Source organism: Ischnura elegans, chromosome 11 (genome assembly GCF_921293095.1).
Source record: "Ischnura elegans chromosome 11, ioIscEleg1.1, whole genome shotgun sequence".
Classification (NCBI taxonomy): Eukaryota; Metazoa; Arthropoda; class Insecta; order Odonata; family Coenagrionidae; genus Ischnura; species Ischnura elegans.
The window spans coordinates 1,746,305-1,764,586 of record NC_060256.1 but is presented as its reverse complement, the minus strand read 5'-3'; the positions used below and the strand labels follow the sequence as shown (position 1 = coordinate 1,764,586).

The 18,282-nt window shown below is 39.9% G+C and overlaps 1 protein-coding gene across 1 annotated transcript in view; it reads left to right on the top strand.

Moving 5' to 3' along the window:
- The first annotated feature begins 509 nt into the window (after nt 1–509).
- LOC124167782 (D-beta-hydroxybutyrate dehydrogenase, mitochondrial) overlaps nt 510–18,282 on the top strand; it is a 48,434-nt gene continuing 30,661 nt past the window's right edge. The window contains exon 1 of the mRNA XM_046545798.1: nt 510–1,167. Coding sequence (XP_046401754.1) covers nt 558–1,167 — 610 coding nt within the window. The 5' untranslated portion in view covers nt 510–557. The remainder of the gene's footprint in view (nt 1,168–18,282) is intronic.

The following is an 18,282-nucleotide window of genomic DNA, read 5'->3' as shown; positions in this document are numbered from 1 at the left end:
GATGTTGAATATATCATGGCTTCGGTTGTGTTATTTTCCCATGTCAAGCAGTTTTCTAATTTTCCTATTTTTTCATCACAAATAATAAAAGAACGTTTTCCGATTCTTTAGCATATTTTACAAAAAAAAGTCTTGATTGCGACCTGGGATTCGCGCGTCACACCATTTTCAGGTTATGAGCAAAACTCGCCTCAATGCTTTTATTGTTTTTTTGCGGAATTGTCATAAGTTTTGCATTTGCTGGTTGTGGCGGTACTACGTTTCCACAAAATGCATGCCCGAATATTCTGATTTGCTCCTATATTTCATTGCGTCAACACGGCAAACGTGGGATGGAAGATGGGTTTCCAGCTATGTCACCGCTCAAACGGAATTCGAACAAAGCGGCGCGCCGCACTGCACGCTGGGAAGTGCCCCTCCCGCCTTGGGATGGGGAGAGACGAATGGGATGAGGAGACCTCAAGGACAGCCGAGGAAGCTCCACTCCCCTCACGGAAAAAGTAAAGCTGCGACTGCGTCCGCCTACAATAGCCTCTCTCGGAGCGCACGCAAGCCGAATGCCGGCCGGTGACGCCATCAACGCAAGCCGCGCTTTCTCCCGGGAAATGGAGGCTGTTATCGCCCATACGAGAGCGACGCCTCGCGGAACTCCGGCGTTGGAGACGAAGCGAGGCCAGTACGCGGGCGAGACTCCACAGCTGAGGACTCTTCTCTGGAGACGAAGCAGAGAAGGTGGTTTGGTGTGTAGTGCCATCGTCCCACCGGGCATGGGAGCCTCGGCGACGCGGGCATTTTCGTGCGCGGGGGACGTGGGGGGTCGCAGGGCCCTCTTGGCGTGCTCGGCCGTGGCCCTCGGCCTCCTGGGCCACCGCCTTGCTTGCGCTTGGGCCACGAGGAGGCGGTTGTCCCTGCTCAGCGGGGCCTACTCGAAGAGGGCAGTGCTGATCACGGGCTGCGACACGGGTCTGGGGTTTTCGCTGGCCCTCAGGGCCCACGACTTGGGCCTGTGGGTGTTCGCGACGTGCCTGAGGGGCGAGGGGGCGGGGGCCCGAAGACTTCGGGAGATGAGCCCGCGGATGCAAGTGTTGCAGATGGACGTGACGGACGGGCAGAGCGTGTTCGCCGCGAGGGACTCCGTCGTGCGACAACTCAAGAGGAACAACCTCGGTGAGTTGCTTCGGTGGGGGCGCAAATTCTGTTATGCGATTCTGGAGACAAGGGCGTACCCAGGATCATAATTAGGGGGGATATGCAAGCCATGGTCTAGGAAGGGGGGCAAACCAAGTTGTGACACTAGTTTATGAGATTATTTCCTTGAAAAATAGTTTAATTTTAGTTACATATTTTATACTAACACATAGCATTTTGAGAGGGTTTAAAGAAAATTTGTTGAATGCTTTCGTTTCAATTCAGTACTGATTTTGCTTAAAGACTTCCGATTTTTGCTTCTAGGGGGGGCAGATACCCCACCTCTGCCCCTCGCTGGGTACGCCCATGGCTGGAAACCCTGGTTGCATGCCTGTCGATAGTCTATCCTCCAATATTTATATTTTTTTTAAATTTCTTGTGTAATTTGTGAATCACTAAATGGTTGTTTTCTATCTCCTACTTTCCCAAGTTACATTCCCTGGAGATGACAGTATAGTTGTAGAAACGATGGCGAATAACAAAATTCCCCTTTTACTAAACAAAAACCACAAGGAAAACTAAAAGCGATCAAATATATTGACAGATAGTCACAGCAGCAAGGCACACAGCCTGAAGCTATAATGTGTAAGGCAAAGCCGTAGCCAGAAAATATTTTCGGGGGGGTTTTATGGAATAGTGGAGAAACATAAAATTATTTAAATAAGATAAATAAAATAGCGTATACGGTTAACTATACGTATTTATAATGAACACTTAAAGGAAAATATATACATATCATTAAATAATTTAGCCTTCTAGATTTCTTTGCAGAGAACAAATTAATTAATTCCTCGTTGTCGATGTCAACTCTGCGGCAATACAAAGATGGTATTAAAATATTGAGAAATGATAACGTGTCTTTGTGATTTTGAAATCTCGACGTAAGCTGATCAATGAAATCATCCAAAAGTGGAATCATTATAGTAATTCTAAAATAAGTCTCAGGCTCTTTTGTGTAGTAGTTCACCCTATGCTCTTGGCGGGCTGTTATTCGCGGAATTTTCATTTCCTCGTTAACAGTTCTCAGCAAGTTCTCCGCGTTCATGAAAAGTTCAGCAAATTTTGCATCAACATTTTGAGGAACATCTTCAGTAGTCTTAATAATTATATCGACATGTTGTAAAGCTGCTGTCAAATCGCAGAAGGGAGATAGGAGTACTCTTCATAGCAACAGTGTGCAAGGGATATAAGCTTACAACAAAATCACTTGAAATGACTGCTCTTAGAAAAGAATCAGCCTTTAAAGATATTTCAGAATCCATGTCACTGCATAAGTTGTCTAGTGTGTGCACAATTGCTTTACAGATTTCTTTAAATCTTAACAACCCATCATGATTTTCAACCCGACTGGTCTGGCACATTGCCGCAAGGCTTTTCCAATGCGTTTCGGGGAAGTTTTTTTCGATATTCTGTTTTAGGCTTTTTAATCATTTTGCCTAGGACTAGATAAAATTTCCAATCGATTTTATGATTCCAATAGCATTTCGAATAAGCTGAACCTGTCAGTAGTAATCCAAAGCTAAATTCAGATCCGATTCTCAGTTATTTGCGCAGTGTCAGGTTGAGATTTTTTAAAATAAATATTTAAATAATTTTTATCTTGCCATTTCAAATGCTGAACAGACCTGTAAAATTTAAATTGACTAGTTAATCGTCATATCTTCGAATCTAAAGCTATGATTTTCACTCTCGAGCGAGCGCGCTATAACGCGTATAAATTACGCCAATCTTTGAATACCAAGGATTTCAACATTGTACGTACATTCTACGTTAGAATGGCCTCGTCCATTATTATAATGTACTTTGACGGTCTATTGTGCGATTTATCAAAGCTCGACGAAGTATTGCAGCTAATTTATTTTTAGATCGGCAAGAGGAACCGACACCCGTGTAAAAATATCAGGCGCGCCCGCTCGATAGTTAACAAATTCAAACACAAATATCTACATACCTTCAAATGCACCTGCCACTAAAGATTAGTGATCCTTTTTTAGAACTTTTCTATCTCCGAAACGGCTTGTTATATTTAATACAGTGCTCTAAAAATACAACGCCAAATTGAAATACCTACCGATTCAAATATTAAACTGCTTGATATTGATAAATTGGTAGGTATATTACACTTCGCAAGTTTCACTTAATACGGGCTCTTAAAAAATCATAACTCACTCATCTCTCTTATAATTCACTGCACTATTATATCACACACTGCACCTACAAATTCGCTTAGATAATTATTGACTTAAGTCGCATTGGATCACTTTCCAAGACGGAACTGCCTCTCTGTGCTTGCCGGCGCGCTTATTTATTTCGTAGACGCGGCACAACGAAACATCGAGAAAAATCTCTAAGCCTATCCAATATTCCTGAATTCAGCTCGAACAAGACCCCGAAGTTTCGTTGCTTCCTTAGTTGGCGTAGTACGTGCTATCTAATGACATTTAGTAGTGAGTAGTTATACTACGCAGTATCATTACTCACTACTGCATGTCACTGCGCCGCAATAAGACATCGTCGCGTGAGCACCAAGCAAGCATAAAGTAGGTAATATCTATTTAATTTTTGTTTTCATTTGGGGGGGGGGGGGTCAATCCCCCATGATCCCCCCCTGGCTACGGCCTTTGTGTAAGGGTAAAAAAAGTGAGGATCCAGGATTTTTTCTTGGGGGGGGGGGGGAAGGGCATGACAGGCAAACGATCTTTTCATACTTAAGATTTAAAAAAAAGATAAAACCACTAGTATGCGAAATATTATCTTTATTTTAATGCGAAATTTATTAATGAATTAAACTTGAGGCTTCGAAAAATGGTTGAGGCTTCGAAAGACAAAACAAAGCGAACGTAACGTATATCCATGTGAAAAATTTTGCCTATTTTTTAACCGTCTGGGGGGGCACATGCCTCCCCCTAAATCCGTCTAAGGGTAAATGGGTGACAAAGTGATTGTTACTTATCTATTCCTTAAATTTTCAGGGCCATGTATGTATTTTCACCTATCCTACTCATTACTCTGTTCACTATAAAGGAAACAAAATACATTAATCTATATTATGTTTTTATATCTCTTCGAGTTCACTGCTTGTGTAATTATATATTTATTCAATTCTTCGGAATTTTCAGTTCTCAAATTGTTACATGAACTATTCCAGTGCGTTTTATTTGCGTATAACGAATGGTTTTACATGAAGACACCGCTATGCTGTTAAACGGACGCCAGGGCTATACGCAGCAGTTGTGGACAGCGGTGTAAACCAGGGATGGCAAGTGAAACTAAACGGAAGTCAAAACCAGTCAAATTTCAATAGCTTCGTTCGCGGGACCGAAATGTAGAAACGAAATGAGATGGGCTTATAGCCGGGGAGCTAAACTAGGAGTCGAAACGAAATCGGAGTAAAAACTACTTTGGGTCGAAACTAAACTATACCTCTGGGACGAAACGAAACGAAGATAATGTTTCGCACTGGAGGGACCACGTGCTTCATCTTCGGACGGTTTAGTTTCGACCCACACATCGAGTACCTACCAAATATGGCTGAATGAATTAGAGATTCGGCTTACCGCCATTAAATGCATGGGGCCATAGGCGGATCCAGGGGGGGGGGGGCACGGGGGCACGTGCCCCCCCCAGACCCTCAAAAATATGCAAGATTTTTAATACGGTCCCATTATCATTGCATTCGTTTTGTATTACGAGGTATCCTTGTGCCCCACCCAGAACAAAATCCTGGATACGGCCTTGCTTGTGCCCCTCCCAGAAAAAAATCCTGGATCCGCCCCATGATGGGGCACTCATATTTTTACCACTAACAAGAGAACGGTGAGCAAAAACTGGCCATTCGATTTTTATGCTCATGTTTCAACCTCTCTACACGTATGTCAAACGTAATGGGTCGAAACTATTCCCTCTTCTAACCCTCCACTCAACTTCTGCGGCCGTATTCAAAGTTTCCTTAGTAAGCTTCTAACGCCTAAGTAGCGTTCTAAGTAGAAGCATACTAGCAAAATGGTATTCATAGATCGTTAGTAAGGGCTACTAATTGTAAGCTTAGTATGCTGCTATCTTAGTAGCCGGTTCTTAGTCGCCCTCAGGCCTTGTCTAAGGGAGCTACTAAATATGGCGGACCGTTGTGGATGATCGAACTCCGGTTTTATTTGTATACTGTTATAGAGTTTTTACGCATTCGTGCCAAAACGGAATACGAGAATCCATTTTTCAATTAAGGCAGGCAACGTATGTAGTGTAGTTTTTTGTAGCTGCGAGGAAGTGCACTTGCAGTGAATTTGTGCCTCTAGCGTAAGTGAACACAATTTGTACATTCAATGCACCCCTAAGTGAATTGATTGTATATAGACGATGAAGTAAAGAGTGAAGCGACAAGTGAAGTGATTTGTGAGTGTATGAGCTTCGACAAAATAATTTATTTCTTCCATACTGGTTTAATCATTTCGATCAAAGGTGTCTACTAGATTTTGCGAAGGGGATATGTTTCATATTTGAAGCAGTTGTTCTTTAGAGATACAGCAAATGCTTATAAATTTTCATTCGTTTGTACGCTTATAATTTTGTTTGATTTTATTACTTATTCTAGTCACTTCATCGTGAGCTTTTTCCAGTGTTTACATTTCGCGTATTTCGTTGCGCTGTTGTTTTTGTTTTGGTTACGGTACGAGTGATAGTGGAGAGTGAGATTGGAAGTTTGTTGATGTTACAATTTCTGGTTTAAAAATTTCTTTCGGCCTATTTATTTCATTGTCTACGTAATGGTAATGTGAAATAACATCAACTGATTCTAAATCATTAGTGATGAGTGTCCAGGGAGAACACCAAGATCAAAAAGACGTCTTCTAGACGTCTTCTAGACGTCTTATAGGTCATGATATGGTCAATGGTTTTACTTTGGTTTTGAAAAGAAAAAAATGACCAGCTAAAATGATGAGCAAAAGTTTTTTAAATACTTCGCTTAGAAGTTCTAGGACATTCTCGAATCCATTTTCATGAAGATTACTCGTTAATTCGAAATTTATTTACTTCATCATTTACGTGGTCTATGTTTGGTTTTGAAATGGTCTAGAAAACGTCGAATAAGACGTCTTCAAAAGAGGGTCAAAAAGACATCAAAAAAACGTCATTTAGATGGTGAGAAAATCCTCTCGATCTCATATTAATAATGCATATTGCCTATAAATTTTCCCTTTGCGGGAAAGTTACCAGTTTATATCAGGGTCTCGATCCTATTTTTTTCAAAATCAGATATTATTGACCACTGCCGATACAGTGGTTTTACTTTCGTATTGAAAAGAAAAAAAATGACCAATAAAAATTATGAGAAAAAGCTGTTTAAATAGTTCAATTGGTAGTTCTAAGACATTCTGGAATCCATTTTCATGGAGATAACTCGTTAATTCCAAATGCATTTACTTCATCATTAACGTGGTCAATGTTTGGTTTTGAAATGGTCTAGGAAACGTCGAATAAGACGTCTTCAAAAGAGGTCGAAAAGACGTCAAAAAAACGTCATTTAGATGGTGAGAAAATCCTCTCGATCTCAGGTTAATAATACGAGTTCCCTATGAATTTTCTGTGTGAGGGAAAGTTGCAAACTTATATCTGGGCCTGATATGTCAATTTTTTTCAAAATCAAATATTGTTAACCACTGCCGCTATCCAAGGAAGAACACCAAAGTCAAAAATACGTCTTCTAGGCGTCATTTAGATGGTCGAAAAAACGTCTTAATCCCAGGTCAATAAAACCTATTTCCTTCCCTCCACCATGATCCAATCACGACCTCTTGTGATTGGTCAAAAAGACGTCTTTAAGACGTCATTTAGATGGTCAATAAAATCTTTCGATCCCAGGACATTAACATATATTTCCTTCCCTCCACCATGACCCAATCATGACTACTTGTGATTGGTCAAGAAGACGGCATTTTGACGACTAAACTATCGTGTAAAATACACCAAGAAGACATATTTTCTTCCCTTCGCCTTAATATCCAAGGAAAATACCCGAAGACGATCATAAAATAGGTCATCTAAAAACATGAAACCAGGGATATCACCAAGGTCAAAAAGACGTCTTCTAGGCGTCATTTAGATGGTCGAAATAACGTCTTAATCCCAGGTCAAAAAAACCTATTTCCTTCCCTCCACCATGACCTATCCACGACGTCTTGTGGTTCGTCAGAAAGACGTCTTTTAGGCGTCATGTAGATGGTCGAAAAAACCTTGCGATGCCAGGTCAAAAAACCTATTTCCTTCCCTCCACCGTAACCTAATCACGACGTCTTCTGGTTGGTCAAAAATATGTTTTTAAGACGTCATTTAGATGGTCGAAAAAACCTTGCGATCCCAGGTCAAAAAACATTGTTTCTCCGACATTAATCTTTGTTAAGTTTTCTGTTGTTTATCTAACTAAAAAATTACTTCATTCATCTCATATTTTTATCTCCTATTTTTTCCACCTAATAGGTTTTCCTTAAATCTTGGTGGAGGGAAGAAAATATGTCTTCTTGGTACATTTTTCAAAATATTTTAACCATCAAAATGTCGTCTTTTCGATCAAAAAGAAAAGGTCGCGATTGGGTCATGGTGGAGGGAAGGAAAAAGGTATTGTTAGCCCGGGATCGAGAGGTTTTTTGACCATCTAAATGACGCCTAAAAGACGTCTTTTTGACGAACCACAAGACGTCGTGGATAGGTTATGGTGGAGGGAAGGAAATAGGTTTTATTGACCTGTGATTAAGACGTTTTTTCGACCATCTAAATGACGCCTAAAAGACGTCTTTTTGACGAACCACAAGACGTCGTGGATAGGTCATGGTGGAGGGAAGGAAATAGGTTTTATTTACCTGTGATTAAGAGGTTTTTACGACCATCTAAATGACGCCTAAAAGACGTCTTTTTGTCGAACCACAAGACGTCGTGGATAGGTCATGGTGGAGGGAAGGAAATAGGTTTTATTGACCTGTGATTAAGACGTTTTTTCGACCATCTAAATGACGCCTAAAAGACGTCTTTTTGACGAACCACAAGACGTCGTGGATAGGTCATGGTGGAGGGAAGGAAATAGGTTTTATTGACCTGTGATTAAGAGGTTTTTTCGACCATCTAAATGACGCCTAAAAGACGTCTTTCTGACGAACCACAAGACGTCGTGGATAGGTCATGGTGGAGGGAAGGAAATAGGTTTTTTTGACCTGGGATTAAGACGTATGTATCGAAACTGCTCAGAAGAGCCCTCAACAACGATATTTGCACAGTTGTATTTAGATTGTATACCTAAATGTTTAATGTAATATTTGATCCTTTCAAATTCTCATGCAGAAAAACCAATTGTTTCACATGCTCAACAGCAGGATTTGACGTCTCCATGTCGCAGAAAAATGTCTTTCGCAACACACTTGTGTAGCTGGACAAGTGCTTTCTTTCCAAAGTTTCAAGGTTTGGAAACCTAGGGAAGTTTTATTAAAAGTTATATCAACGATTTATATGGATCTTGAATATTCATAGGATTTTAGTTGACGAAGCGAACTAACTATAGAACTTAGCTTTAGCTTTGTGGATCAAAAAAGCCGTTTTCTTCATTTTTTAGTTCGTTTAATCGACCATAGGAACTACTTCCTGTTAATATAAGAGAGAAACTAAACGCAACAAAGGAATAAACAAAAATTAACATTTGACGTACTTAGTGCAGAAAAGGCTAAAAGATGGCACTACTTGTAACGTCAAACACCGGCATTGCCCGCTAAAACCTAAAAGTTGCATTTTTTCCATAAAAAAAAGTATCGCATAAGGAAGTATGGGCGATGCTGTGGTCCACTCCGATTACTCCGAATACGCCGCCGCGGCCGGGGCGAAAGACGGTCGGTACTCTGCCCTCACGTAGACTACTATAAACTGAAACTCTTAGCCCAAGGACATTAGAACGACTTACCGACTTTATTAACGATATTACTACCCGAGTTTCATAATAGTGCCTTCTGTCAGCAGATTTCTGAACTTATTGGCTTCCACAATCCACAGCTCTGTAACCCAAACTACTCGACTCGAATCGACATTCGCAATACTACTCGAATCACTCGAGTACCAACTACTCGACTCGACTCGAATTTTCGAGTACTCGCACATCCCTATCATATAGTTGTCGGAATTAAAATATTCGATCACAACGAATTCGAATGGCATTGTTAACCAAAATCGACCGTTGGGAATTTAAACCGATTGTAATGAACCCCATCTAGTGTCCACCTGGCGTCGAGTATTACTCAAGACCTATGTTGAAGGCGCGGAAAACAAAAAAACGATCACACCTCTTTTTGAGAATTTTATGATCGTAAATGCGAAGTATTTTACCATAGTGTAAGTACATACTTACTCTATGATTTTACTTAAATGAAACACCAATACGTGATAACACTTTCTCAAATTATTTTATTTATTATAATATCTAAATTCAGGAGTGCCGACTTACAAAAAATATTGAGGGGCCCATACCGGGGACCTTGCCCCGGTAAATTTTGTAAGTAGTGAATTTTAAGTTTTTAAGCATTTTATAAGAGTCATATGATCAACATTAGAACCCTGATCACTCGAATCTCGATATCTGGACACTCCGAGGAAAATCGACGAGCCTTACACATTTTTTCTTCACATCTGTAACGAATTTTTGGGGGGCTCGGGCCCCCTCAGGCCCCATGGAGTCGGCGCCACTGTCTAAATTTATGAATAATACCAGTCGCCAAAGCGTACTACATAGGGTTGTAATGTTTTAATGGCGTAAAACACTTGAAATTTAAATTTGTACTCCACGGAGTTTTTTGGTTCATGCTTTGCTCACCTTTCTCGAGCGCGTGACGTAAGACGTAGATCAGAACAGACTTTGAAGGGAACCGGAAATGGCAGGTAAATGTTTTAAAGATAACCATGAATGTTTCAAACCATAAGTCATGAAATATTATTTATGTATTTCCTGCTTATAACGCAAGAGTGGTAAACAACTGCTACCACATGAGGCGATCATGAGAGGCGGTGTAACTGAATTTGCATGAGTCATGCTTGTTGGACGAATCTGCAAATTTTCATCCTATTCATAGCTTTCACAGCTTCCAAGTGATTCACAGCTTTGTAGGATTTGTATAGATTATCATTTACGTGCATTTTTATTTCGCTTCATCGCATGCTCTACCAATTCATGCATTAGTAAAAAAAAAAGTGAGCAACTCTGTGGAATAAGGATCTCAAGGAATAAGAGTTATTTTCGCATTTGTAAGTGTAGCTCTTTTTCTCTTTTTACTTCTTTATTCTCTTACATTCTCTACAGAAGCTGATACTTTGATCCTTTAATATCTGAAATTTTGAGATGCATTTCAGCAACCAATTAGCCGCCATGAGAGGGTCATTCCTGATTACTTGACCAGTCTGATTTCCTGTCGTATCGCTTTTAAGAAATTCATACGATAATCTTGAAATTTTCGGGGTGTAACGATAAAGCAAAAACTTGACAATACATACCGGTACCTTTAGTATGAATAATTTACCTTAGTATTTTCTCTGGGAAAAAAGAAAAACTCTACAAATGGTCGCAGAAAGTATATTGTACCTTGATGGGATAGATAATGATAAATTGGCCTTAAATTTCACCTACCATAAAGTTCTCACGCTGATTCTAATGATAGCCCTTGAAGGGCCAATCCACCGCTTACTAATGCTTACTCGTCCATCATTCCAACGGCGATCATTCAAAATCGCGTTTGCTCTATAACACAAGGAAATCACTTATTTTCACACTCTTTTATTTCCACCGACCTGCGCCTCAGCACATAAGGCCTTCCTCAAGAGCATTGCTTTAATGGGAAAATAAAGCTTAATGATTCGATCATGTTAAATATTAAAAATTTCCACAGAATTATCCCGGAAAATGTATCTTTAATTGCATTTGGTCATTTCCACGTTGCATTCTCTCAAGTTTCTTCTAATTCCTCTTGAGTCAGTGGCGAATTAAGATTATCATTTTGGAGAGGGGTGGGGGTTTATTAAATTTTTATGAAGTGCGGAAAAATAGAAAATGAGAGACATGACTTCTTTTGCGACTTGATGTGTATCGCTAACGTGTCTGTCTTCATTAATTCGCCCTTATTCGCCCCCGAGGGCCGTTGCCATTAGCAGCAGCTCTTGTGCGGAGCGTGTCCTCTGTCTCGAGGGGCCTATTTCACGACACTTGGTCGCTCGGATTCAGTTGGCTGGCTCTATCTAGCCCTCTCAATAAGCAGTCACTATCAGTCACTATGACAAAAGTGGGAGGCAAGATCAATGTGAGGAAAGCCTAACTCATTTCAAATAAGTACACTAATTGATAAATTGATACGTCGCGCCCATCTCCTCCCGAACGAAACTTGATTTTATTATTCACACTTTATGCTTTATTTTATTATTCACACTTTATTTTTTAGATCACGAGATGACCCACATCTCGTGATCTTGATTTTATTCTTTATTTTCCTCGTTTCGAATGCGAGACTAGACAGATGAAAGAGGACTTTTCACGGGCGGAGGCAGGGGACGTAACATTGCAAATTTGAAGAACACATATGCTCGTATTACGTCCAGTATATATCTTCGGGAACGTACTCATGTCATTTTAGAGTGGCAAGTAATATTCTTCCCCGTACTTAATCCCCGTACTACGCATGTAGATAATAATGTTGTAAGGGAAATTGAAATATGTTAGCTGTTATATTAAAAAAAAAAAAAAAAGTCTCGGAAGTCTTTTAAAGCTACTGTTTGAATCGCAATGTCTTTAAAATATTTCGGGGTCGGATGCCTGATTTCCCTTAGGGCGTTTATCCATTTTCCCTTTCAGTTCTTTTCGTTCAGATTGTCACAAGTGCATGGAAGTCCGCCATCTACTTCGCTCGGTCCGATCGCGGGAGGCGGATAATAGAAGTTTATTGCAAAATGGGAAGATAAGCGTTTTGTCCTCTCCTCGAACTATCAGCAGTTGCCAAGTACATTCAAAGTCTATCACTCTTATCGATCGCCGGTGCGACCAAAATGATGATTACATCGATTTTAACTTTTTGCAGCTAACAATCCTGTCTGACAGTATGAACCTCCTCATATGCAGCATTTTAAGGAATTTTCCCACATGCAGAAAGTTACCTCAATTGAGGAATTTATGCAATGCATACTTGGCGGAAACTATAAAGTCAACAATGTGTGTGTACGTGCCTTTGTTACACTGCTTTCATAACAATAAAAATGTAGCGCAGTGATGGTTGGTTGAAATTCATTTGCAGCTGGAGAAAAACTTTAACGAGGCCCTCAAGATGTGAATATGTGTATACCAAAAGGAAAAAAATATCCCGACAAAATTTGTGCCGCCTCTATCGTTCTACTGGAAAATTGCTTTCCTTTCTGACGGTCTTAGGAGCATGAGAACGGAAGTTCAACCACGGTTACGAAGGAATCGAATCGACTTCCCAAGCGTGATCCGCGCTGGCCTCAAGAGTGGTAGCCTCCAGCGTAACTCATTCCTTTCCTCCCCTGTCCCTTCGAATCATTGCGCTTCTTTTAATCGCCCAAATGCGCACTTCTTCGCTCTCTCGTCTCTGAAAATTTGAGGACTGTTCTCTCCAGACGGAAATCAGCGATAGCGTTGAAGTTCTCTTGCCCGTGAGAAAGGATGCTCAATAATGATGAATACCTCAAACAGCATCACTATATCAGTATAATCAGTCACTGCATAAATCACGTATGGAAATATTTACTCAATACGCAAGCAAATCATGGCAACAATGGACGCAATTTGTTTTTTCCCTAAGTTAAAATTATCCTTAAAGAGCGTAAAATCTGTTAATCGTATCTTGTATTTTTTTCGTTGTCATCAGAAGAACACTTTAACAAGTAGCTCATTTATTTATAAGTTAACAGTATCGGAGGCTTTCGGGAACACCTGCGTATTGCGCTTTGTCAAGTGAGCTTTCTTAGCATTTGCAGTTCGCATTTCCGGGCGATGAGTGCTTCCTTCGTCGCCCCATGATACGTACGGACGTCTGCAAATGCTGCGAAAACTCGCTTGACAAAGCGCAATACGCAGATGCGAAGGAAGACCCGGGCGAAAGGAGAACGAGAATCACCGCCCTGTGAACAATGAACAATGGAACGAACTAAAGTAAAGCATGTATGTGCTTCACAAACAACTTCATCGATAATTCAGAACCAGTCTTGAACTTCTGAACCACAGACTTCCAACTCCACGCAAAACCTCATTGACTGGGAAGAGTTTCGCCTGCTATAAGTTCAGATGGCACGGGCAGCTCAAGTCTATTTGCTTCAGCACAAAATGCCCGCAAACTCGTACGCACAAAGTAACTGATTCTCAAGAGCGACCCCTATGAAAAAACTGCATAAACCTGTTTCAAATTTTTATACATTCTTATACATTCTGAGGTCGTTCTTGAGAATCAGTTACCATGGCAATGTATAAGAATGTATGTAAATTTGAAACAGGTTTATACAATTTTACACTTTCCCGGCGAATAACTTTAGAAAAATCTTCTCGGGATTGCGCGCGGGTTAGATTATTTAAGAGCGCCGACGTTTCGGGTACCGACTCGCTACCCATTCTCACGGGCTATTCGAGACTCAAATGACCGATGGCGGCGCTGCTGTCAGTGACGTCAATTTCCAATATGGCCGCCAGAATGATGGTAAAAGCAAAACAATCGTAAAGCGCGTAAAGCATTGGCGTACGGAGAGAACATAAACCATAATATCAAGAGCTTATAAGATAGAAATATTCTTTTAAAACCTTCATATGGTGTATTTATCGGCTTCTTTCGTCCGTAAGAAGATCTAGAACTGAAGAAAACTGCTTGACGATGTAACTAAAGGTGTTTATAATGTACCTAATCATTACCAGTCAGGTTTGATTCTCGACTTGCATCCATCCGACTCGTATTGCGTTTCTTCCTAGCCATTTCTTTCGAATACACTACTAAAGAACTTAACTGTATTTCATACACAATCTGCCGCTTCAATACATGGGACCATAATCCATTCCAGGCAGATTTCGTGTTGTATTTGGGCGCCACAGCCGTCTGCTTCACTGATGTGGATTGCTGTGTTCACCTATATTATTATCATATTTCCGGATAAAAAATGAACGAAATAGTTATTTGGTGTAATTTACCATTGGGAAATGATTTTGTTTGGTATAATTTAGAAATTTAAGGAAGACTTAATGATCTTTACCGTTGATTCACATCTTCGTTGACTACCTGTTCTTGGTAAAATCATGGAGACGATAATTATTCGTTCTTTATCCTCATGTTGAAGTATGTACATACTAGTTACTGAACAGAAAGGTTTCAGATAAATAATGTCTACTACTACTAATTTAGCTACATTTAATAATTTCATTAATAATTCCTCAGATGAAAATATACAAGCTGGTGTAATTAATAGGTAATTTGCCAAAGGCTCGTATGTATGTTAGGTTTTTAAAAATTGTCTGCTTTGAGTTACAAAAACACATTCATTTGCCCAAAGTATTGCATTCAGAACTGGTATGTCCTATTCTCGAATTTTACAGAGTTATATGGCATCCTCATTACAAAGTGTAAATGATTAAAACTGAAAGGGTACAAAGCAAATTTTAAACTACTATGGTGGATTCAATACTAAACATATCTCATACAGAGAAACAATGCATATTTTGGATATCCAACCGCTGATGGTTAGAAGGAAACTGACCCTGTAAACACAAATAGCTGCTGAAGCGCTGTAGCAGCGCTGCACCGTAGCGCTGCAGACGGTGCCCACGCGCTGCTGACGCGCGACAGCAACCTTCAAATTTCCGTTTTTTGAATGCCACACGCGCTGCTAGAGCGCCACTGTAGCGCTGCAGAACAGCTGCGGCAGCGTAACGGAGGAGCATCACGAGCGCTGCTGAATAGCTGCAGCAGCGCCGTTCAGTTGCTGCGGCAGCGCTGCAACAACCGTCTTGCAGCGCTGTAGAAATGCATTAGCAACGCTACACCAGCGGTGCTGCGGCGCCCGAATTTCGCTTTAATTGCGTACTGAATCAAGCTTATCCTTGCCAATTACTACCCGGTGGCCTATCCCCAAAAGCAATTCCATCATTCATGTGCAGGTCTGAATTATCATCGTTGCTATGCTCGTAGATATGTCTACTTGTCCGGGCACTAGTCAGCCTGGCAGGTGAATGAAGAAATAGCTATTGGGCATACGCTATGAAAGAGTACTGAAATAAATTATTAGGTCTTGATTGAATTACGCAGTTCAATCAAGACCTAATAATTTATTTCAGTACTCCTTCATAGCTTATGCCCAATAGCTATTTCTTCATTCACCTGCCAGGCTGACTAGTGCCCGGACAAGTAGACATATCTACGAGCATAGCAGCGATGATAATTCAGACCTGCACATGAATGATGGAATTGCTTTTGGGGATTTACATTGAAAGCATACCATCAATGAAAAGGTCCGGAATAACCTGCATAACTATGGCCACAGGGTAGTAAACCAAAACGAAATTACCTTGACTAGAAGTTTGGCACACAGGGTAGAATTCTATGACGGTCATAACCTAGAAAGTAAAATTTCCATAGACTTTCACTCTAGGCTTACCATCAGTACTTCACTCAGCCAAAACAGCACTAGTTCTCAAATCTCGAATCGAAAAAAGAATGCAAAATTAAGAACTGGTAACCACTCCATACAAAGCGTACAACAATCCTCAGAATAACTAAGCATACCTTAAACACAGATACTTACTCACCATTCGCTATATAGCATTATCCTTACAGCAGAATGAGTTTATGGTAGAAGAATAAAATTCAAAATATGCTTAAAAAAATTTATTTTCAGTGCATCTTTTAATTTGCATCCCAAAAAGTTACAGAACAAAGAGACAGTATGCAAGGCCAGATTTAAATAGCAATTAATGGCAGTGGAAGTTTCTCTGCCCTCTCCTCAGAATATAAATTTGAAAATTAGAGAATAAACAAAATTCATGTTAAGTAATTAATGCATGATATGTCAGCAGAAGCAATGCAACGAAAAATCATCAAAAGCAAAGGCAACAAACATGGTACTCAATATAGAATGAGAATGCACCACAATTCCTAGTTACAGAATAAAATGACAGTACCCAAGGGCAGAATTGCATGGCATATAATAGCAGTGGAAGTATTTATGCTCTTTCTTCGAAATACAAAACTGAAAATTAGAAAATAAACAGTGGTCGTTTAAAGTAATTATGCTAGACACATCATATGAAGCAAGAGCTATTCAATGAAAAATAAAAGCATATATTCATAATAATGCAACAGAATACACAATCGCTGTCAAAAACGGATCTCCTTATCCTGGTCCAAATACTGGTACCACTCTCCTATCTTTTTATTTATTTTACCAAAACCAACATGAACCAGCGTAGGCTTCTTATCAGCATCTGAGGAAATACCAAAGAACACACATAAAGCATCTACTGATACAAAAGACGCAATCAATGGGAGATCAATTGTGAAAGGAGGGAAGGAATAAATGACAAGAGTAAAAACTATACCAAGAATAGCTTTGTAATAATTATAATATTTATCATGATGAATCATAAGCACGCAAGAGGATTCCCACATGCACACCACACGATCACAACAATGTTACATACGCCAGAAAATTACACTCTCATTTATATAAAGGCTAAACTTGCCAAACACTCATGAAGGCAATCTACCCTGAAGCTAGAACTTGCAAAAACATTGTCAATATTTTCTAATTTGTTCTCAGAAGGTTCAGTGAACACACTCTTGAAGTAGGAATTCAATAAATTGACTTTCACGAAACTGTTTGCTAATACTTATCCATCATCGTATTTTAGCGATCAAACGGAAGATATTTTACATTGCTCGTACTTCCCTAACACCAGACCAAAATGCTTTTGAGTTATCCCGTTACTCCTCTACCAGCGTTTTCATTTTAAAATTCGTCAATGCTTTCTTGAAGGCTTACTTAAACTTTAAACAGCTTATATTTTTTAATTAGTAACACGAGATAATTACTGGATAAATCAGTATTGACATCTTCCATTTTAGCAGGGCATTCTCTCTGTCGCTTTAATGATTTTTTCACTCTCGCGTCAGCCCATCTCGTTAGACAATCTTTTTAGTATTTTACTAAACAGGTTGGCTAACTAAAAACTTTTCTGCTGTGAACTTTTCCTGAGATATGCGTTACAAATTTCCTATTTCACTATTAATGGAAACCTATATGATTATTATTTTAAAGCTTATTTCCAATGGTTCCAATCATAACTACGACCACGAATGTAAACAAAACCACTCACTCTTAAAATGTGTTTATATTCACCATGAAAGAATGCCAATTCTACCTAATTTCAAGGAGCATTGAATTTAAAGTAACTAAAATTATACATTTTAAAAGAAGATGATAAATTCTTACCTAATTAGAATCCCCAAGGACGATCAACAGTTCCACAACGTTGGCCGCCATAGCCTCAGCAAACTTCCCAAGCACCCTGTTAAACAATCGCGTATCGCGTAGCGGAGGATTGTTGCACAAACTCGCATTCGCAGCGCTCCAGCAGCGTGCTGCAGGCATGCTTTGGGCATGCGCTGTTGATGCGCTGCAATTGCATGTTTCGCCAGCGTGCTGCGAAAGAGCGCTGCACAAGCGCTGTTACCGCGCTTCATTTAAACGGAAACGAACTTGCAGCTGTGAAACCCCTGTGCAGCGCTGCTGCAGCTATTTGTGTTTACAGAGGAATGGCCTGATATTTTTACATGAATCATGTAATAGTATGATAAGTAGTACTTGTCTTAATAATATTAGTTTTAATCGTTCGGTTACCTCAGAAAGGAATTGCAATATTATCTTTGTAATATTCTGTAGAAACAATAGTATTTATAGCAATCTTATTAACACCAGGTTATGCTTATTCGACGGAGCATCACATGAAATTGGCTGGGTTTTGAATTTAAGTTGGGTATCACAGTTAAATAATAATCCGATGAATGATTATGGTAACTGTCTACGGGGAAAGGAATTTGG